General features: G+C 40.7%; 1 protein-coding gene and 1 long non-coding RNA gene across 3 annotated transcripts in view; one reads left to right on the top strand and one right to left on the bottom strand.

The window, feature by feature from the left end:
* The window catches only part of ncam2a (neural cell adhesion molecule 2a), a 447190-nt gene that overhangs the window by 144942 nt on the left and 278197 nt on the right, over positions 1-24051 (bottom strand). For both annotated transcript variants that reach the window (XM_086284341.1, XM_086284343.1), the window contains exon 2: positions 12057-12131. In XM_086284341.1, the coding sequence (XP_086140467.1) occupies positions 12057-12131 (75 nt within the window). The remainder of the gene's footprint in view (positions 1-12056; positions 12132-24051) is intronic.
* Positions 2918-5353, top strand: LOC147302206 (uncharacterized). The gene is made up of 4 exons (XR_015127155.1): positions 2918-3010; positions 3474-3552; positions 3931-4026; positions 4780-5353. It is a non-coding gene; the product is annotated as an uncharacterized LOC147302206 (long non-coding RNA).

Raw genomic sequence — 24051 nt, 5'->3', positions numbered from 1 at the left:
GTGCGAACAGCTCATATGAATTTCAAAGCAGTTCTACAGTCCAACACTGGTCTCTCAATCTCCCGTTGGAGAGCCGCGAGCTTCGCCATACTTGCGTTCTGTGATGTTGTCATTTCTTGTGCTCAAGGAGCCAATTTCTGAGAACTCACGGCAGTGTGCCTCCCCGAGATATTATCCAATTTGCACCCAGAGAGATGTTATTCCAGGCTAGCCCTTCCGAGATGTATCCAGTCTGCAGTCAGAGATCTTATTCTGAGTATTCACAGCAGCCGTAGCCTCTCCAAGATCTTATCCGTGCTGACTCGAGCCCATTTTGAGAAACTCACGCTTCTCCCATCGTTCCAATCCCAGCGGGCAGCCTTGTGGGGGTTTGAACAGCCGGTTCCGCTTTCTTAATTCTTCGATAAGTCAGGGCCAAGCCAGCTCCGATCAGCCAGAACCCTGTTACCATGGTTCCGAATAGGTAGATATCTTCAGCACTCAGGCTCACCCAAGCACAAACTTCTCGTTGAGAAAGGGGGTGTCAAATGACTCATAAGTTTGTTAAGTCGCTTAACAAACTGGCCTCAAAATAAGTAAGGAGTAAAGAACCAACGTCCAAAGGAAAGTTGTCAATGACTTCCGAAAAACCTGAAGAACTATTGCTCAATACCACTTAAAAAAAAATGGCTCCTTCGAATCAAGATATAAACAAATCAAGGGTGACTCAAGATTCATTTTTACAGTACTGTAAGAATCATGAAGGTATGTTATGAAGGCTGTTAATGTTTATTGATTGACTGGAGGTACACTACTTACAGCAACTACTGGTCACTATGCAGTGTTTAAAGATGGCTGTTGTAGTGTAAAGTCTAGCAAAAATATATAATTTGAGCTACCAATGCCATACGCCACCTGGTGTGTACCTGTGAGCACTGGCAAAAATGATGGTATTTGACTTCATGGCAACAGTTTCAGAGACCAGTGAGATGATGAAAGATCATCTATTACGTTTGAAGTTTGCACAGCAGGTCCATGGGAGGTTAGCATTTTATCTTCTGCTGTCATAGCTACTAAATAAATAGCAGAAATACATAATCAACCAGGTTAATGCACTTGACTAGTCAGTGGCACTTCTTCAAAGACTGAAGTCCACCTATTTCTTGACAAAAAGGTCCAACGTTTTGCAGTGGGCTCCTTTGCAACTCTCCCTCAGAGCCTCATTGAAATGAATAAAGGGGCTGAATTTTTTTATTTAATGGCATGAACGCAGCTTTATGCTGTGAACCCAATACTGACACTGGGAGTCATTTCAGTTTGCATTTTCTGCATCATATCCCTGGTAAAGTACCGTAAAAGTACTGGACACAAAATATTTTACTTTTAAAGAGATAAAATAAACTATTCTGAATATTTTAAAAGGAAAGTTTAATTATGGTTTGTAGATACTGTGTTAGTAATGTTTTTAATGTAGCATGCATTTTTTCCAAACCATTTCCTCAAAATGTATAATTACCATCCAAACAAATCTTCCCATTTGGTAATAATCCTTGGCTTTCTCACCTTATTGTCTTGCCAGTTTTCTCCAGTTCAGCAAAAAAACTCACGCTTCCTGTTTTCACGGGTTCGGGACTGCATTAGCAAAAAAACAGCCCATTAAAGTGACAATGGGCTAGCAATAATTAAATGAGGGAGTTTTTGGTGGGTGTTGTTTTTGTTTTTAAAGGTAAATGCAATTAGCACTGTCAGTTGGCAACAATACTATTTGTACCTGGGATAAATATTCAGTGTGGCTATTTGCACCCATGTATAGCACAGTGTACAAAGCACGACAGACACAAGCATCTACCATAGCCAGCAATGCCATTTTCATCCACACACACACTGCCAGAATGGCTTTCCAAAATATGGATAATGTTGTGAAAGGATTTATTTTAGTCCAAACTATTTCTACAAGAATCATTCATATCTCTCAGTCTTCAGTCATTCATGTTTTGTTTTGCTTTTCCTGACCTGTGAGATCTTCAGGTCTTCGCTGTCTCCCGTCATCTCATGGTCTCAAATAAAAACTCCACTGAATGTCATCTTTATGGAGTAAGTTTATTGAAAGAAAATGTGCTTAATTTATTCTTTTGTGTATTAATAAGAGCTAATTCTGCCTCTCATATTCTCTTTTTAAAGCAAAGGTCACTGAATAGATAGGACTTCATTTACTCTCAAGTCAATGGTCTATGTTTTAGAAGAGTTTGGTGAAAATGCCAGTGCATTAATGATCTATGTGATAATTAGCTGTAATAGAAATACTACGAAGGTCAAAGTTCACAGATCTAGTCATTCTTGACCTTTGTAGCAGCAGCTGAAGACAGGATAGAGGAGCTAAAGAAGATGTGAAGGGTGAAGGCAACAGGAGTCTCCAAACTGGCGGAGTGTTTCCAGCAGATCACAGAAACGACATCAGGAACATTTCTGTTCCTGATGTCAAGCTCCCGGGCCTCTGGTAGAGGACCCGAGCTTGAACGATAAACAGACCACCTGCAGGACAAGTGGGAAATGTATTTGATATATATTCATTAATTTTATAGAAAGTCTTTATTATAAAATTATTATTTAAAACGGGACCAGCAGCCTCCTTAAAGGTGTCTTGTTTAAGTCATTGCTCTTTCCTAATAACTTAAACCCTTGCATATTATTCGTACTTCATCCCTTCACAGTACACTGTAAACCCCAACAGTCTACCTGACTTATAAAGTTTGTGGATATAACAATTAAAATTCCTCACAAAGTTGAAACAACTTAAAACTTTTCTGTTCGGTTAACGATTCAAACAGTTATAATTGTACATGGCTTAGAAGTTAAGAGTAAATACTGCTTTCTTAATTATGATTTTTGAGTAAATGTTTTTTTCCGAGCTCCGCATGTGGACGTCATAACGTCATGACGTCTTCTCTCTAACCTGAACGACGTTGACAGAAAATTCTGTTCAATATGGCTGCCCTTCTCGAGCGACTGGAGAACACATTTGGAGAAACTTGTAAGTAAAACGGAACCTTCGTTATGTTTATTTTTTCCGTAAAAAAGCAAGTATATTAATATGTTGCAGCCAATAACTTGTTTTCGAATGCGCTGTTGTGTTAAAAAGCACAGACCCAGGTGGTGAATAGTTGTTCGCGGTTGTTCGCGCTCTTTTTCAAACATAGATTATGTCGTCAGTTTTACAGTTTTAACCGATTAAAACACAGTTTTACGAAGAATCACACATAAAGAAAGGGTCTTAGTGATATTTTAACGACCCCTTGCCAACGCAAGAAAGTTGGCGTTTTTACAACAGCAGCCTCATTGTTCGGCAGGTTTTTTTTTTTTTCTTCTCATTAGCATCATTCAAAAGTGACTTAGCTAGCAGTGGCAACTTCTATCTAAAACAATTGAAATATAGCAAGGTGTTGTATATTTAGTGTGCTGATAAGGTTTTCAATATTTTTATTTTTTCTTCCAAGGCTGAAGGCCAAAGACAAAAAGACAGAAGAAAAAAAAATTCAGACTGCAATTAATTTCAGGTGGAGACAGTAAACACAGGTGAGTTGAAAGATCTATTGAAGAAACCATTCATTAAGTCCCTTAAGGTGAAGATTTCATATATTGATAATGATAAAATTAACACAAATTAAAAGTTTCACTGATAAACACACAATTTTTCCTTGCTTTGAACCCCATGTTCTATATAGATCACAGCTCTGATCTGGAGAACACTATTTTAAAATACTGTGTAGGGTTTTTGTCAAATGATTAAGAAACATACTCTCTGTCACAAGAGACAGAAAGGTTGTATCTTAAAAGAAAAGTCTCCAAAATTTAGTAGAGTCTGATGTCATGCAGTTTCATAAACATGTATTCTCCCCAAAGAATGACACCTGAAAACTTTGCGTTAAATGAACTTTTCTTTTCCCTTTTTAGGAGGCGCCTGATATCAACGTGAAACGCACTGCAGTACTTCGTGCCCTTCCTGTATACCTGCGGGAGGAGGACCCAGAATTCTTTTAGACATGTAATGTAAGTGTATTTTTGCATTACTTAAATTCTGCCAGTAAGATAAAATGCTATGGATTTTTTTAAATACAATTTAATACCCTAGCAGCTAACAAATTGTACAAACAAAATACCCTCTCTTTAGAAAACCCTCACACACAAACACACACAGGTCAGGAGCAGGGCACAGGCATATCACAGCACTATGGCTATGCTGCAGGTGGCCCAAAAACCAGGCTGAAGTCAAGATTTAGTTTCTTTTTGAGATAAAGTCATGAAATAAAAAATTACTTTTTTTTTAGAAAAATAATAAAAATACAAATTATGTAATGCAAGAAGCTAACACGTTAATGTACATTTTTCAAAAAAAGTAGAGTACCCTAACTCGTTACAAAGTAACCCACTACACTGCTGAATGTTTTGCTAGATTACAGGTCATGCTTGTCACATTCTCTCAAACCAACCTTACTTATTTAATTGGGGCGATCGTGGCTCAAGAGTTGGGAGTTCGCCTTGTAATCAGAAGGTTGCCGGTTCGAGCCCTGGCTCCGACAGTCTCGGTCGTTGTGTCCTTGGGCAAGACACTGGTGGTGGTCAGAGGGCCCGGTGGCGCCAGTGTCCGGCAGCCTCGCCTCTGTCAGTGCGCCCCAGGGTGGCTGTGGCTACAATGTAGCTGCCATCACCAGTGTGTGAATGGGTGTGAATGTCTGGATGACTGAATGTGTAAAGCGCTATACAAATACAGGCCATTTACCATTGATACTGTGTCTATTCCAGGCGGACGCATTGGATGAGTCGACCCTCATTGACACTCCAGTTGCCCTTCTCACAGTGGTTACCGACGGCGCTTCCCAGTCCAGTCCATTTTACTTCCTCAAGCATGGCTGTTTTGGTGAAAGGCGACTAGGTGATGCGTGATATTCCCAGATTTGCAAATGCATTTGCTTTATTGTTTGGCTTGATCTATGCTCTGCATTTAGACTACCCCAGGAAGCTGGTTCACACATTTGCCTTAGTCCAAAATATCTTCATGGGGCTTGATGACGGCAAACCCCTGAAACCCCTGCCTACATGCTCTTAAGGAATATAAGGCAATGTTTGTTAGGACACGCACTCTGTTACTGAGCACTTTGTTTGAAGCACTTTAAGCACTTTAAGTTTACTACAGGCTTTGGGTGGATTTAACTCCATCAGTTTACCTAATTTTCCTATACTTGACTGCCTTATCTGGTTATTTGGAAGCTGATCGTCTTTGTACCCATTTTAAAAAATTGTTTTTCATTTCTATTTAAAAAAAAGTGATTAGTATTTGACTTTTTGTTTTGCATTTTTGTGTATTTTGAGAAAGATGCAATTAGGACTGATGTTGTCCTTTGTGAGTTTATAAAAAGATAAATGTTCTACACAGAATTTATAATGCTCACTTTATGGTGCCGATGTCCATGTTAGTTGTTTTATAAAAACATTTGTGATGTTTTTAAATTTTCATGAAAAAAATGTTAAATAAACAAAATGTAAAGTAACTGAATTTCCGTACTTTTTTTTTTTTTTTAGTAGTCTACACTCACAACATAAATATCTTTTAATTAATAACCAGATAATTTGAGTTTAGGTTGTAATATAATTGCATTGTGTTGCATCAAAATAATAAACTACAAGAAACACAAAAATATTGAAATTAAAGTATACAGTCTTTGAGTAAAGCTCAATTAATAAAATATAATTTAAAATTTTTAGGTTAACAATAAATACAAATTTTGAGTACCCCATACTTAGAAGATATGAGTTTTTGTACTTAAATCTTTTGAGGTAATCAGTTTCCACAAAAGTTTTAAGTTCAGTCAACTTGTTCGGGTTTACAGTGTATAATCCTAGTCAACTTTAACCTGGGCCATAAATATCCTCACAATAAGTGTCTAAATTGGACTTTGAGCATTGATAAATGGATGGTTAACCCTTTGTGAATATTTCATAGAGCAGGGAGAGTGCATTCCAACACTCATTTTGGTTTATTGGAGAAAACCCTCAACTATCGCACAAAATCATAACCTGTTTTACATAAGACATGAAAACATATTAGTCATACTGCTTTAAATATAATTAAAGAAATGTTGGGATTTATTATTGAGTGATGTATAAACCTTACAGCTGTTGAACACTGTCCTCATTGCTATAGCATAAAAATCCTCACATCTACAATAGCTTATGTTAGCCGCTCCCTTATTAACAAAGGATCAGCACAGCAGGGTCTTCATATTTGATCTTGCAAATATGTTGGATCTTTAGTTTCGAATGCCAAACCTGATGGAACAAACAAACTCTTCTTTGGGTGTACCAGAAATGGCTCTTTCACATATAAAGTGAAATGCACAAGATTTACTACAAGGTTGGGTGCATGGCCAAACATTTTTGTCACACTAGCCAATTCTGATATATGTGCACAATCTGCACCTGCGTCCTGTAATTCTTCATTTTTTAGTTGTGCAAATGTACAGCAGTTGTGAGTGCTCCCCAGACGGCACACTTGGACTGCACTTCCTTTGGTCTATGCAGTAAAAAAGCATTCATGCGTGCCACAGACCATAGGGAATAATGGGTTTCAGAGCACAGCAGTGCCAGAGTAGCAATGCATCTGAAAGAGGCTTTATGGTTTTTTACTGTTTCATTGTTTCAAGATCGCCCCCGTGACCCTTCAAAGACCAGCAGGTCTCTGCCTCAGTGGGAACTTGGGCAAATGTAGTGGGGACAAAGAAAGTTCTCAAGGCAGTGCCGAGGTTTTCCGCTGTGCCATAACAAACACACACAGACACTGCATCTACAGTTTCACAGTTTCCCTGAAGGAGTGCCTAAAACCACAATTATCTAAAATAGATAACCCTAACCCTAGGTATGGAGCAAACTTGAGTCAGGTTTGCTCCAGATCTTTTGACTCTGTCAACAAGTTATCCAAAACTTAGCTGATGAGCTTTATCGGGTAGGTGGGAATGTGGTGGGATCAGACATTACTGTAGCCAGCAGCAACACCATAGCGGTGTCCCAATTCCTAGACCGCATCCTTCAGAGGGCGCATTTGAAGGCCGATTATGTTACAGCCAGGCGACGAAGGCTGCTTCAAATGCGTCCGACAAGGAAGGATGGGTCGGGTGTATCCTTCATGGCCCAACCTATCCCAGAATTCATAGCACGGCCAGCCAATTCCAGTTTCCAACAATGGCAGCAGCTATCTAGTTTTAATATTACTCTTTCTGGGTCACAAAATAAACTTTTAGCATATTTTCAGGCGAGAATGTAGCTGTGTAAACTTCAAATATCTGCTCGATTCATCAAGACATCACATATTTGCAAAAGTGCTCTGACGTTTTCGGAGACATCTGTTACCCACCAGCTCGATAGCTGACTGGGAGGTCGAGGCTCACTAGAGCCGGCGAGAACACCGGACTCCCAGCACATCGTTTTCAGACCCCAGGTCTTTCGCTACTCAGGTTTAACATGTTTGACTTTTTCATTGTTTTATTTGTTCCTGAGTAAATCGGTTTGGCTGAGCTGGTGATGCAAATCTGAAGGCTAGACCGTCCCATTTCAAAGCCTTCCGGCCTTCTCGGTCTTCGAAGGATCCGGCCCATGTAGACCACAAAGGCCAAGTCCTTCGAAGGATGTGGCCTAGGAATTAGGACACAGCTCATGACTGTAGACAGTAGACTGGGTTTCATGTTTCTAAGCACTACCTGGTGCGTCAAAGTGCATAACATCTTATTCCAAAGTAATTAAAGTGACTTTCCTAATAAAAAAGTAAGAACAGAACTCTCAAAAATGACGTGCTCATGTTGGATCCCACCGAGCTGACTGCATTTCCTTCGACTGGGAAAGTTGTGCAGTTTGCATTAACAGCTGTTTCATGGACCAACATGGAGTTGGTCCATGTCAATCAAATGTAATTGATGCACACTTACACAGCCACGCTTAGCAGAGCAGCTGAGTTTTCTTTATCATTTTTACTTGAAATTTGTTTGGAGAGTTGGAAACCTTCTTCTATAGGCTGCTCCCTTCCCCACTGTCAGCACAGTAGATCATCATCTGCCTCCTTCTCACCCTTTCCCTACTATTCTCCGCTGCCACACCAACCACAAATCACGATCTAAAGAAGCCGCTAAGAAACAAAGCCATGCCATGTATCAGTGTGCAAAGGTTTAAAAAGCCATTTCTGAGGCGTTTTGAAATAAATGAAATTGATAAAGTTTCAGCTGAAATTATTTAAAAGAAAGATTTGAGATCAGACATGAATAATGCAAAAGCACTGACATTCAGCCAATATGATAAAAGGATTCTTCCTTCAGGCTACCACGTTGACTCACAGTTGACCTTATTTTGACCTTTGCTTTAATGTCTTTAAGAAAAAAGAGAGGTTGTAATCTTTTGATATAAAGAATGTGTCTATCAGTAACCCTCTGGCTTGTTCTTCATGGCAAACTTTTCAGAACAAGAAAGACAGGCATCAAATACACAAATCACTTCAACTCACATTCTTTTTGTCTTTTTAAAGAGAAACGTACTCATTCCTGCTCTCCAATCCGTGAATCAGCATACGACACAATTGCCTCTCTGCCCTTTCTGATCCTTCCTTTTATCGATATTGAAGCGGGTCAGGGCTGTTCGGGGTTCTGTTTTTACAGTTATGTTTTGTTTATGTTACCATAGTGACGGGTGACGCCCTCTCGCTGCGACGGTGTGTCCTTCCGGGGTCAGAGGGTGCCCTGTGTGTTGTTGTTGTTGTTGCTGTGCTGTTGCCGCGCTGAGCAGTTAGCTAGCGGCAGTGTTCTTCTGGCAGATGTAAATAAATGGCTGTGCTCCCTGGCTAAGAGGGCGGGGGAGCAAGACCGAACGGAATTGTGTCTCCTCCTTGTCTGAGCTCGCCACAATATTGACATAGGCCTAATTCATTCGGTGCTATGTGGCGACTGAAAGGTAAAAAAAAGTCACTTTACTTGTTTGCGGGTGGGTCTCAGTTTCACTGAGTTTTCTCTTTTTCTTGTCTCTCACTGTTTCTCAGTTGGCAGAAATGCATGTGAATATGGTAAAACTCAGGCTCGGCGTGGCCGCCTGTGGTGAAAAAGGCCAAAAGAAAGCAGCGTGTGACACAAACACCTCCTCCCGTGCACTTTGACAGCAGATGGTGGCAACTTATCTCCCACCTACATCTACAATTCTTTTTCAAAGCCTTTTCCATTCTTCTCACTTCTGAGCTCTCCACAGTGAAAGCTCCAACTTTTCAATCTTTGCCAGTTTGATTCCATTCGCCTCGGTTATTTTTCTGTTTTTTTTCTGTCCCACCGAAGCTCGTATTAGACTTCGATGCCCCCTGGATGCTCCTCCCAGTACGTGTATCTAGTCCCTTTGCTGTTAGCTCCACACTGAGTGTGTTGGCAGGGCAGAAGAGGCAGTCAGCAGGGGACGGCCTGGGCTGCCAGAGTGTGCCGCCACCCCACTGAGCCACTGGCTCCCACCATCGGGTTTTCTGCTATGTTGATATGATGTTCAGAGAGGACAATGAGAAGGAGGAACGGTAAGCCAGGAGCATCCCCCCCGACCCCGTGTGGATTGAGTCACAGTGGGGTCGAAGAGTCCCTCACCATATGGAGGTTATGGATTGTTTTATGTTATCTGTCAGAAAAACAGACATTCATGAGCGATGATATAAGACTCCCACCGTTGCCTCCAAACAGTCACAGATACAATACATATGCATAATATTAAAAAGAGACCCTTTATGGTCATTTTCAACGTCCTCCTTTTACTTCTTTGACTTTTGCACCATCATCAAATCAAAATAATGCTTGTTTATCTGATACTGGGCTGTAGTGAAGTGAAAGTCATTTTATCTCTTCTCCTTTTAAGGTGTATATGATATCCTCATGTTGGTATTGTTCCTGAATGATCATAATAACATCGGTCTAGGATCAGCATTGCTACTGACCAATCACATTGTTGCTTTGGAGTGTTGAGGAAAAAAACAATGAGGAATTTGGTAAGCATTTAAATTCTTTGTTAATTCATACAGTATAATAAATATGTTATCAAGTTAGGTTTGCTGTTAGCCAAATTTAGATCACCCAGGATGGTTTGCTAGTGAAGCTTTAGCTAACTTCTTGGCTAATGCTAACTGAAAGCTCAGACAATATGATTGGTCCAGTGCAATGTTGATCCTAAACCAGCTTTGTTATGACGTAAGAAAGGAGTGTCAAACATAAGGCCCGGGGCCTAGAATCAGCTTGGCAAAGACTCCAGTCCAGCCTCACAGGATGACTTTAGAAAATGTGAAGACGGGCTTAACTTTGTGGACTGTTAAATGTATTTTAATAACCTTTTTTTTTTTTTTTTTTTTTTACAGTGGGTCTACAAAAAATGAAATTTTTGTGAGTTCAGTTTTGTAATTACAGGACATAATCAGGTCAGCTTGTTTGTCTTTATGTTAACAATCCAGTGTTCACAGTTTTCAAGATATCATTTTCGATGTTTCTTTGATGGTCGACATCAATAACAGCTCAAGCTCATTTAATTTTGGTGAAAATCAAGTCAAGGTGAAAATCAATTTTTGCTACCAGTTTGTTATGGATCAATAGACCTTCGGGCACATGAGTTTGGCTAAGCATTTGAGCTTGACCTTCACAAGGGTTCACCACACAAGGAAAAAGCTGACCCTAAAAAATATTCTCAACAAATCATATCACGTAATATATCATATGAGTAGAGAGAGCTGTACAATACATGTTTTATTTTTTCAATATGACACGCTCCACCTCATGATGCTTAGTCGACGTAATCAACCTTAATTTGATGCAGTGTGAAAAAAAAATGCACAGAAATCAATTATTTTTCAAGAAATATTAAATAGATTCAACATCTTTCTTCAACAAAATTGCAGACTGTACAGATGGTACCTTCCCAAAGGAAAAAGTACTATAGCTTACTAGGGTATATATATTAGACTTAATAGTTACTATATACAGTAATTGACTTCTATTCATTTTACATCAAATTAAAACTTTGGGTGTCAGATAATTATTTATTAAAAGCTCGACATTTTAAATGAGAATAAGAAAGAAAAGTATGTCTTTGTGCCCCCTTTTCCCTGTTCATGCCCTATCGGCCCCCCTGGCTAAACTTTGCTAGATCCGCCCCTGCACAGTTACCAGCGTCAGCTACGTAGAAAAAGATCCTGGTGTAGAAAGTAATATTAAATAAATTCTAACAACAGCTGATCAAGCTTAAACGTGCTGCTGTTGTTCAGCCGCTGGTTTCCTCTTTCTGGTGCAAAGTGGGCCAAAAGCAAACAAGAGAGACGGACTCACGACAGAAAAGCCGATCAGCTGATCATTAAGCAGCAAGAAGAGGAAGTCGCTCCATATATCGCTTGTTAAGCTTAACGCAGGAATGCTTTACAAACATTCAGAGATGGACTTACACACTTGCTTTACTTCTCTCGGGGATAACTTTGTCGGAGATGAAATGCCGGGTTGCTAGCGAAGCTCCAAATGCTATCCAGACCACCGACAGGTCCCGCATGCCACAGCCGCTCTATCACGTGATGCATACTGCTCCGACGTGCTAACGTTCTGAGGTGAGTTACGGCGTGTTGCAAGTTTTGTGAGGTGCTTTCGTGATATTTAATGGATCGGATTACATTTTTTATTTTTCTCCGATATCCGATCCAGTAATTTAGGTCAGTATCGGACCGATACCGATACGTAATATCGGATCAGTCCATCTCTAGTTAAAACATTGCACAAACAAAAAGGGGTGTTTGACCAGTCTGGCGATCATAGCACTGAATGTCAGTGCTATGATCAAAGTGATAGGGACAAAGGTTTAACACAAACACACGGATATCAGATTGTGTTTTCTTTTAAAGCCAACCTTTCTTCTGATTGGCTCTCATTCTGCACTCATGACATCACAAAGAGCCAAAGGAGGGGAAAAAAAGTTTCAAAGAAAGAGTATAGAGAAGTTTAAAAAGAATAGCTCGTGCAGGTGGGGTGGGTGCCATGCCATTTGTGTACCTGTGCAGATGAAGAACTTGGATTCTCCGACACTTAACTCCACTTTGTTCAAGGATATAGACACTTGCAGGGCGGCTGTAAGAGAACAAAAGAGAGACAGAGGAAGAGCGGATAATGGATTAGTTATTGCAAGTGAGACTACAAAACACAAAGAAGTTTCACATTATGACTGGATAGACATAATAATAGGAAATTGCTCCCAAAACGCATCACCTTCCACAGCAAAGTAGGCTGTTTCTGTCCCTCTTTAAGAGATTCTGTTACATTATCTGTTTGCATCACTTGTGTGTCGGGCTTACGTGCATGAACCCTTGCCGTATAAAAAAAGCGCTCCTCAGATGTGTTTTTGGCTCGTTCTTGTATAAGAGGCATTGTCAGAGCTGAAAAGAACAGTTTATATATTCTTATTCAACTTTAACTGCTTTTCAAAGTTTCCGTTCAACAGAACAACAGACGCCTATTCCGCCGCACAAAGCTCAGAGACAGATTGGCTTGATACCTTCTATTAGGCACATGGCTGTTTGTGACAAGCTTGTCAGTCAGCCTCACAATGAACGGGATTCCTTTCAGCCTGAGGTAATGCTATTTGCTGTTATCTCTCTCGACAATGGTATATGAATTGAACAACAGTGCAATGCGGGATTTTAAAAGCTCAAAACGAGCAGAAATCGGCAAATAACTCAATAATGCCGGTGTTTTCTTTGCTTGCAAAACTTGTCATGCAAGGCTTTTTACACCCTCGCTAAGATACACCAGACTATTGTGCGGGGGGGCAATATGCTGCCTGGAGGACAGTAAAAACTTGCAGCGGGTGGCAGTGACAGAGGCAAAGTACAATCAGAGGCCATTTGTCGGTGCTGGTCCATAGTAAGTGGCACTATAATACCACACAATAGGCGATCCAGTGAAAGTTTTTAAAGGCTGCAGTGAAAGGCAGGTATCTGAAGTATGTGAGACTGTGTCAGAGGAAAACGGGAGGAGGAAAAATAATAAAATAAAGCAGGAGCAGAGATGCAGCTCAACAGCACCGTGGAGCTGAGTGTGTCTACATGTCTAATGTGATGAGCGGTGATTGGCAACTCAGTGGGGACAGGGTCAATTTTAGGCCAGGGCCTCTCGACGCAGCAGTAGTCACACGGCATCGTGAGACATTTTGATGAGCCTGTCATGTCTCAGCTCCTCGTTCTCAGCCCTTGGAGCTGCGAGTCTAGTTAGAATCAAAATCAAACCCCACACAGATACAAACACACAGGCGCACACAGGCACGCAGATGAAGGCTGAATAATACTCTAATGGATGTTAATTCTCTCTATAACACTGGGAACTTAACAGGGCGGCTGTCAATAATTGAGGAAATGATGCAATGATTAGCTGCAGCTTCTCCAGGGAGAATGACTCTAACCAACAGCAGCGCCACACTCAAGCTGCTATCACTGGGAGAACTCTGTCATAACTGGGTGCCACCTATAGATGGCAGTAAAGAGGCACTGCCACATTTCCATGGTGGGGGTAGAGAAGCAGCTTTCAATACATTTGATCGTTTCTGCAGTGCAGCTCGATTGTTACGATGTCAAATAGTCAATGGTGGAAGTTCAGAGACTTAGTGGGCTCATTCGTATTGGGTGGATTATTTTTTTTTGGTGTTGCACAATGAAAATTCAATAGAATTCAATAGAAAGTCCATTCCACTTGCAGAGTTTGAAGTAGAAACAATTACTGTACCACTTTCACACAGAGCTATAATTTGTATAAAGTACAGTTTTTGTGCTTAGTGTCAACTAACTTTGGACTCCACTGCTAAATAACAGAAGCTAAAGTTTGAGCATGTTTGGTTGCTTCACCAGCATCTAGAATTCAATTTTTTAAAAATGTTTTTCAGCTCTGAGCAGTTCACTTGCCCACTTTGTGCCATCATTGTGGCAGAGGGAACATCCATCAACAAGACACTCAAAATAAAAGCCACGTGACACCTGTGAGTACGTTTAAATTGGCCACTAATTGCCTGATGTGAAAGCACAGTACACTTCAAACATACGTGTAATTAGTCTGGAGTATAGCTACACACACCACTACTGTCTACACACACATATACACACACACACGCATTGTTTCAAATGGATGCAAATGCTATTCTTAGGTTGATTAATCATGTCTATTTAACCCTGTGCCCTTCCGCACCAGCTGCCTTTGACTTAAGGCAGATTCCAATCAGTGCTTCTAGCACTTTAACGGTTTTCAATTATTAATTGATTCTGGTCTGTTCTTGCTGTATGTGATTGATCACATAATAAGTCGCTCATAAAACTCAGTGGGAAAAAGAAAAATTGCCTGATTTTTTTTTTCTCCCCATGCTGCTGGAATCTTAGGTGTGAATCATATAATTAAGTCGAACCTGGGGAACATTAGTGATCAGTTGGCATTTTTGAGCTAGAATGCACAACATAGAGTCCACACGGTGACTATACATTGACATTTTAATGAGAATGCTGACGGGATTTGGAATATAGCATGGGATGGGAGAATTTGTTTACTCAACACTGTCTCGCCTGGAGGGGACACAAAGAGACATGCTATTTATATCAATTTTCCAGCATGGAATGTTTTTCGGCTGCATTCAACCGGCTTATTACAGAGCTTGGGTCAATACGTTATGTGCCTGGTAGCAATTATCAGCTCCAATTATTAGCTCCTTTGAGAAGCTTTGGAGACAAGCAAAATAAGACAACAAACAAAACCATTGATTGCCATTTGTAATGTGTCAGAGGTGGTCAATACTATACATGACTCGCCAGCTTTCCTAACAACAATGAGACATGATTAATTCCAGCATCAGTTATGGTATCTGAACTCGGCAACAAAGGTGAGAAAAAGCACAATGTTTGCCTCAGAGTTGCCAGATTAATACACACAACTGGCTGGTCATAGTACTCAGGAGGGCTACTGAAAAAATACAACCTAATTTTAAAAAATGAATCATAACTTTCTTGTGAAAAATTAAGAACAAATTATCCTCTCCCACTTATAGTGTTTGCCAATACCCTCCTAAAGATATTTAGAGGGTATTGGCAAGCAGAGGATAATGGTCCCAGGTACCCATGTATGTGACACTAATGCAACATTTTCTTCTTGGACATAGCTTGGCACTGAAATGTAGCATGAAGCTCAGGAAAGTTGAGTACAGTAGAAAATGCTCCACTAACTTTGGGCACGTGGCTTTCACAGCCTGGATTCATGTGTGACTGTAATGGCTCATTATCTCACAGAGAAATACCTGTAATAGCACAGTAGCCCACATGTTTGCATTCAGTTTGTGGGAGTACAAAGACTTGATTTTGTCAGATGCATTCAGCATTTAGAACAGGTTTTAATGACTGTGTCACTTGGTAATCTCATTTTTGCAATAGCAAAAACTGACAACCGATAGTTGCAGAATGAAAATCTTTCTCATTTGGTAAATCAGATACCATCCATCTATCTATTTACTTCCACTTATTTAGTTCAGAGTCACAGGGTAGTTGGAGGCTATCCCAGCTGTCCAGGTACTGTCCACCCTGGATAGTTCAAAAGTCTATCAGAAAGCTATCACAGAGAGACAACTATTCACGCTCACTTTCACACCTTTGGCAAATTTAAAATTGCCAGTCAACCTAACTCAAGTAAGTCTTTGGACTACAGGAACATGCTAAAATAACCAGAGAGAACCCAGGATTTTAACCCAGACTATGCTGCTGTGAGGTGGCATTGCTAACCACTGCACACAGTGTGATTAAGGCATTTACTGTAAATTAATTTGAAATTGCATGTGGTCAAAAGTGCAACAAATGTTCATAAAATGTAACAGGAAGCAGCTCTGTCACTGTCAATCTTCCTCCCGCATTCTAACATAGCACAAATGCTCTTTTAAGTCCAAAAGGCAAAGCTAGATGCACCATTAAGGGTGAATGGATCTAAAGTCCCAAAAATTAGTGAAGTGAAAGACTAGTGTTGCATTTTCTCCCAGGTGGTATAATCACAGGTCCACGAGTCCTGGAAAGAAAAGAAGCTTTCGGTGATTTTCCAAAGAGTGGGTAGCTAGCTAGCTAGTACAAATGTGGGAACTTCAGAAAAGACAACTTTTAAGCCTTTGAGCATAAACCAAAAAAACAAAAAAACAGTATATGCTTTGCAGTTGTTTCTTGTTTTTAATTGTTTTTTTTTAAAAAAAACCCACAGCTCTAGCTCTTTAGGAGTACAGGGTGAAGGTTAAATGATTTTCAGTACAGGTGCTTGCCGAGGGTCAGTCAGCGAGGTAGTTCTGCAAGTGCCATGTGAATCATAGACAACTGTCATCATATGGCAGAGCAAAGACACTGAAAATGGATGAAAATTCAGCCAAGAGAGCGTCTGAGAGAGCGAGGGGTCATACAGAACACGAGTGAGTGTTCTTCAGCCGTTAAGTGGTTGACTCGAATCACTTCGAGTGCCCCCGTCCATATTAACCACATTTACAGCAAATAGAAAAACAGAGGGATTGCTTTACAACTGCAGCTAAACACAGGGATGCTGCTGGCATGTTAGCAAAGCTTTGTGGTGAAGTCCACAGTTTAATTGAGCATGTAAACAGCATGTGTAAAGTACAGTGCAAGAAACAGTGATGGAGAAATAAATGCTAAATTAGCCATGTGCTTGTGTTGCTCATGCAAGGCTAATTAGCCACAGGGAGATGCCATGGGAAGGCCTGGTTAACATGAAGACCATAATATTAAAAACGTGTTGAGGTAAGGAGCTGTCGGCAAGAAAAGTAGGATTCATTACAAGAGAGGGCAAGTTATTTCACAAGTTAAGTTTTACAGAAGCTGCCTCATGTCTCAATCACTGGATTTCTCAATGGAAGTGATTAAGGTCAGCCGAGGAGGAGCTGACAGAGCTGGCCTTGTGACATGATTCAGCGACATCTGGAAGCGGTACAGCAGGGTGCAGGAACTTGCCAGCAGCTAAGTTGGTGTGACTAAATCTAGAGCAGACTGAAGCGGGCTAAACGCACCGTTGCATTTAGCAGCAGGATAAATCCAGTCTTTGATTGACAGAGTGGAGAGTGTCCAATCAGCTGGAAGCGAGAGAGAGGGATGTGATTCTGTAATCCTGTACTCAATAAAAAAAAAGAAAAGAAGAAGAAGTCCCATTAAAGCCATGGCCAAATAAGTGCACCGCAGAGAACATGCTTTTGTGTGTTTGTTTGTGCGGCTGTACATATAAGAACGCGTGGGGGTGTATATGTGGTTTGGGCCTTTACTTCATTGTGTGTGCGCGTGTGCGCACACGCAGGTTTTTTTAAGCACACAGAGCAGCGAGGGCCCGAGGCAAAAATGCTCTGCTTTAATTGTGTGTGATTTTGTGGAGACATTGAAGGGATTTCTTCCCTTGAACCACGGAGACGGCGAGAGAGACACACGAGTGGGATAGAGCGAAAGAAGGAAGGAGATAAAATACTACTTACAATGTTTTGTATTCACCTGAACCTGCATGTCTTACACACTTCTTCAAAGGCGTTAACAAAGGGCGACAAAAAAGGTGTTTGCAGCAGGAAATCATCGTCAAAAACACTAAACAGGCAGATTGGTTTTTTTTTAAGCTTCATCGTCTCTAGGTGAGCACTGGCACACGGGACTGAGCGATGGTGTGAGTATATGAAAGTAAAGACTATGATCTGGCTCTTACTTTGGTACTTTCGGCTCCTGTTTCTGTATTTTTATTGGTTATTGTGACACAGCCCCCCCAAATTAAGTGACATTAGGTCATTGTGCATACAATCTGCACAGCATTATCACTTTTTATTATTTGAACCTCAACCTGGGTAGGAAAAAAACAACAAAACAAATATCCATGTTCTTAATATATACATCTCTGTCAAAATATATAATATATATCTTGACAGAGACGTTGACACGACAGGTCAAAGGTGACCAAAGTTGCTCTACTGGATAGAACAAAGCAGGGGTGTCAAACTCCAGGCCTCAACAGGCCTGCAGGTTTTAGATGTGTTCTTGATCCACCACAGCTGATTTAAATGTCTAAATTACCTCCTCAACATTTCTTGAAGTTCTCCAGAAGCCTAGTAATGAACTAATCATTTGATTCAGGTGTGTTGGCTCAGGATGATATCTAAAACATGCAGGACACCAGCCCTTGAGGCCTGGAGTTTGACACCCCTGGAATAAAGTCTGGTGACTATGGAGACCATTTAGTCTACAGTAATTTCACTGTCATGTTTAATACACGGACTGCTAATTATATAGCACTGTCGTGCTCTGGACACCCAAAGAGTGTTTTACTATAAGCCGCATTCCCCCAATCATGTTAGCAGTCTGGCTAACATTTGTGCACACCCTCACAAGGATGCACATGGTTCAGTATCTTTCTCAAGGATAATTTGGCATACTCTTCCAGTAGATAGGCGTACTTTACTTCCTGAGCCACAGTCGCCCAAACTACTTTGTTCTCTGGCAGACTGTTGCATTTTAATGATGTCAGTTGGTATTAAGGACCCAAAGTATGCAAAGAAAATATCCTCCACACCAACACATCACCACTAGCAGCCTGAACTGTTGATTGAAGGGGGGATGGATCCATGCTTTCACGTTGTTTATGTAAACTTGTGATCCTACCAAATCTCGCAACAGAAATCAAGACTTATCAGACCAGTTGGTGTTTCTTCAACTTTTAATTGTCCAAGTTGATAATCCTGTGTGAACTGTAGTCTTAGTTTCCAGTTCTAAGATGAGAGCAAATTGTGAGACCTGGTGCAGTCTTCTGCTACTGTAGCCCATTGACTTCAAGGTTCAAGGTGCTGTGCATTTAGAGGTACTCATTTGTATACCTTGATTGTAACAAGTGGTTAAGTTACCATTGAAGGAGTTGGCCTTTATAATTTTTATCCTGAGGAATGTTTCTCACTGGATATTTTTGCTTTTTTCCAACATTCTCTGTAAACCCTGCAAATGTTTATATGCGAAAAACTTCTAGAATACTCAGACCAGACTGTCTGGCACCAGCAAATATGCCACATTCAAAATCACTTAAATCACCTTTCTTCTTCACTGATGCTCAGGTGGAGCATGAGCAGGTCATCTTAAACATATCCATATGATTGAATGTACTGAGTTGCTGACATGTGATTGGCTGATTAGATATTAACAATTGAAGCTAGCTCCCCATACGGAAAAGAAATAGTAAAAAACTTATATGTGATTACTCATGAAAGTGGCCACTTTCATGAGTAAATCATATAAGGCTTACATGATTTACTCATGAAAGTGGCCACTTTCGCATTACTTTCATACATTGTTTTAGTAAGTATCCAAAACATACAAGTTTCATTATATAATTTTTCAAGGGATCTTATATGTGTTTTCACACTTATATGCTTTTCATACAAGTTTCACACAAGACAGATACAAACTTTATAAGATTTATATATATCTTTTCCATATGGGTCAGTATGGGGATCTGGTGGCTCTGTTATGCTGTGGGCTATGCTTTACTGGCATGGCATGCTTTGAGTCCACTTGTGGGACTAATAAAGGTATATCAATATAAATATCAATATCAATAGATAGCAGAACACCAGGCACCCTCATTGACATTGAATGACCTGCTGAATTACCTTGACAGTCACCAGATCTGAACCCACAACAATGTGCACAACATCACAGTCAACCACAGTCATCAAAACACACATGCATTAATATTTCTTGGAAAACTTGTGTTCCAGTAGAGTAGCAGTAGTGGAGATTTAATGCCATACTGTGCAGCAATCTTATGGCAGCACAGGTGACCATGTCAGTTTCTCCTGTCTTAGTGTCAGTTGGTAGCCTTTTATTATGTAAGAAAGTGAAAGCATTTTTGCTGTAGGACCTTGACAATGAATAAGCACTTGATTGAAAGCAAAGCAGTAACCTTTTACTGGGAACACTGAATGCTGGAAAAGAGCTACAATGCAACGCTATTACAAAGATTAATTTCTTCCAGTGCAGCAAGGACGCTTTCATAGTATCTGGATCTTTAATTCGCATAATATAGCAATGCTCCTGTGAAATACTTGTTGCCAACTTTGCCTGTGGATTCATCTGAAGTTGTTTTGAAGTCTGTCAAAACATACCTGTATGTCTGCCAATGCTGCCTCCCTCAGTCCCCTGCTCTATGTATCTGTCCCTCTACATAACAAGCCTGCTTTCATGCTGCAGAGGAGAGGATAGAAAAGGAGAGCGTCGGTTCTACTCAGCCAACCATATCCAATCGTACCGACATACAGGCTCAGGCCACGTGTACAGTCTCAGGCACAACCCACAGCTACCTATTATCTCACCACTTTCCCGCACACCTTCTCTGTATCTCTGCTTTTTGCTCACTGGCTGCTTTGCGATTTAGGTTCCCATCCTTAAGCTGCTGCGCATTGGGCTGAGGCGGCCGTGACGGACCACTCACTCTCTCTCTGCAGTCACGGATGCATACGTGTTATGTGGCGACATGCAAATGCACAGATGCGTTGTTTCAGACAGATGTGAAATCTTCTGCTAATTAGCACGAAAAGGCAAGATGATCTTATCTAGCAGGTGGCCATAATAGCATGTTTTGCTCATTTCACCACCACTGGCTCTCTATCTCCCTGTGGCTACTAGGCAGAATGAAACACTGTTTGTGTTCATATATATGGGTTGCTACAGTTCGCCTCTGGATCTTATTAACAAGCCCATTAGCATTACAGTAAACACCATACACATACTGCCTGTTATTAAAAACTTTGCTGTTTTCCAGTCTTATTGCATGTTGGTTTTTGTGGCTCACATTGTATCAGAGTGGAGAAAATATGTAAGCTGCCCTTAGGGCACTTGCTAAATGAATGCCATTGCTTTTAAAGAAAGCCCTAAGAGGACTGGCATGAAATTTCATTAAAGTGATATTTCTTAAAAGTACAGAATTACTTTACTTCCTTCTACCATAATTTTATATTAGCCCCCCTAACTTTCTTGAGCTACTTGCATTTATTAGACCCATAAATATTTTAGATCAGAGTAGTCTTTGTGATTGTGAAAGACAAACTGTTTTTGTCAAACGCTTTTAATGATGATAGAGCCTAAGGCAAGGTCGATAACAGGTCAAACAGCTCCCATGTTCAGGTTGTGTAGCTCCCAAAAGGAAAGAGGTGTCTGCATTCATTAGGTCTACACTTCTCTGATAGAAAATGCAACTTGTCACGTCTTTGTCACTGGAAACAATGAATTCGAACAAGAGAGGAAGCTTGCTCATAACTCAGAGATACTTCAGCAGTGGCTGGATCATAACAGATTCTGATTTGCTATAAATCTTGTAATTAGTAAATCAAAATGGGCAGCACAGTTGTGTGGTTAGCACCATTGCCTCCCAGCAAGAAAGTCCTGGGTTCGTCTTTCCATGTGGAGTCTGCATGCTGGATCTCTGCGGCTTCCCACAGACACGTCTGGTATCTTAACTGGTCATTCATATGGAGACGAATTTCAGAAATTGGACCTGTGACATCTGAGATAGCCTCCAGTCCAAACCGCAACCATGAATTTGCTAAGAGTAAGAAAACAAATGATTCAGTCAAAGATTATGCATGTTTTCAGCTGGGTGTTCTTTGCCTATCTCAACAACTCCTCATACAATCTACATCAAATTTGGCATTTGACGTAGATCAAGTGCAGTATCATGTTTGAGATCACGGAGATGATGTGAAACATCTCTGTAACCTCGTAATAATGGCCAGTACCATTAAAATGGCAAGTGCAAATTATACTGCGAAAGTCAAAGGATCTTAAATGCCCCCTCAAAAAGAACTAGCAACCTTGGTAAAACATTATATTCTTCTGTATTTCTTAACCAAATTCTCAAAACAACTGGTCCAGAAAACCCAGATGCCCTCTTGGATACAGCACTCCAAAGAAAAATGTGAAGGGAAAAGTGACAGAAAGTCAAAACAAGAAGGTATGAAGTTGCCTTATGTAGTAGTAATATTCCTAAAGGACCATATGTTCCACAAATCAATCACCAAACTCGTGAAGCCAGACAGACAATCGAGGCTGTGTCAGAGGGCAGATGAGTTACCAGAAGGAAAAGCACAGAGCCCCAAGTGGCAAGGCAATCACCAGCTATGATAGAAATAAGGGGAGTCGAACAACAGGGCTCCAATTTGAGTTTTCAATTGTTACCTTGCAATCAGAGTGTCTAGATGTCAAAGGTGATGGCAAATGTGGGGAAAGAGACTCTCCAAATGACATCGGAGTGCATCGAGAAGCACACAAAAGCAGGTCGGCATGCAGATCCCAATGTTTAGAGCATAAAATCTCCAGCACATAAAAATACACCACCGCCATCCCAAAGTACCTCTCAGACAAACACGCTCTGGTACAACCTTGGTATTGTCTCATGACCTTTGTCTCCCTTATCCTCACCAAAACGATTTCTATTCCAGATTGTGCAGTAAAGTGCAGCCTCACACTGTGACAGAATAAATCCAATTTTCTTGGATATTGTGTTTGTATTTATGGAAACATAAGGGGGGAAGCCAGCCTTTAAGCATAGGTGCAAGATAATGCCCTTATCCTCATTCCCTTTCTCAAAACAGAATCATGCTCCACTGGAAATTATACAGAAGCTCTGACCATTTCATTGCTATTTTGTTTCTTTTTTATCCCCCACTCACTCAGCACGCCTGAGTCCTGTGACTAATCTATTAGCCTTATATTTTCTTATCTCTGTCACCCTACCATTTCTGTTCCTCTATTTCCTTCCTTTATCCTTTCTCTTCTCATCGGGCTGCAACCTGTTTCTCAACATGGTGGCATCAGTGCGCTTCAGGGATTGGGGATAATATTCATACCTTACCCAGACATGATAAAAAAAAGTTTTTCCATTTTATTACACCAAAAAAAAGCCAAAAAGTTCTCAAACAGTGTCAATCAAAAATCTTCTAATTAAAACTGATGCTCGGATAAGTACAATCAAGGTGTCAATCCGTCACCTCGTCAGTCTGTATGCCAGCCTAGATTGCTAATGATGTGTTGATCAGGTGTAAAATTGCACTACAAAGGTAGAAGAAGAAGAAGAAGAAGAAGAGCATCGCTGACACTGTAAATGGGTCGCTTGAGTGAGTTTTTTCTTTCTTTCTGAGGAATGTGGCAGCTTTCTTTTAGGTATTAATAAGGTCATCCATCAAGACAGAAAGGTTCCAGTCAAATGATCAGGTTAATAAGGCCAATTATAATGACCAACCATTTTTTCTGCATACAGACAAGCTAATTAAATATATATTCATGAGATGCCAGTGCTGTCACTTTAGTGTCGCTTTGCAATGTGCGCTGAGAACTTTCCAAACTACGTCCTCGGAGTCGACAGAAAAGGACCGTTTTTAGGTGACGTCACTAGCTAATCACTTCAGATTTGCCTGAAACGCAATACAGGGCTGATGGCCTGCTCCTCTATTACACGTTTTACACCCCAGATTCTAAAGAGGACTTTACAAATGTGTCATATGTTCACACACATACACACAGAGGCAAGCGACGGCGACCGTATGTGGCTCAGGAGGTCAGCTTCTAATTGGAAGGTCACTGGTTTCGTTCCTGGTTCCTCCGGTCTGTGTGTCTAAGCGTCCTTGGGCAAGACACTGAACTCCAAATTAGCCCCGATGTATCTATCGAACTCTGACAGTTTGCCTGATAGGTAAAGAGAGCTTAAGGCACAGCCTAAAGCTTTGTATGAATGAATGAATGCCCCCTCTGAAAATAGTCTGAGTGCTGAGTGAAAATAGAAAGTACCAGTCCATTTACCACTCACTCTCATATGATCACACGCAAGGTCATTGCAACTGACCTTAGCTAAAGGATGGCTTAACATGGAAAGGACCAGGACCAGGAATCACACTGACAAACCTGTGAGTATGTCACCCAGCCAATCACTTGCATTACTGTTCTTAAATTCTCTAATCCCATTAGAGTTC

Source organism: Aulonocara sp. 'chitande type north' Nkhata Bay, linkage group LG23 (genome assembly GCF_057382095.1).
Source record: "Aulonocara sp. 'chitande type north' Nkhata Bay isolate Kocher_YH1m ecotype deep benthic linkage group LG23, A_spYH_male_GT1.1, whole genome shotgun sequence".
Lineage (NCBI taxonomy): Eukaryota > Metazoa > Chordata > Actinopteri > Cichliformes > Cichlidae > Aulonocara > Aulonocara sp. 'chitande type north' Nkhata Bay.
Note: the sequence above shows the minus strand (reverse complement) of the source record. Positions and strands in the feature narration are given on the sequence as shown.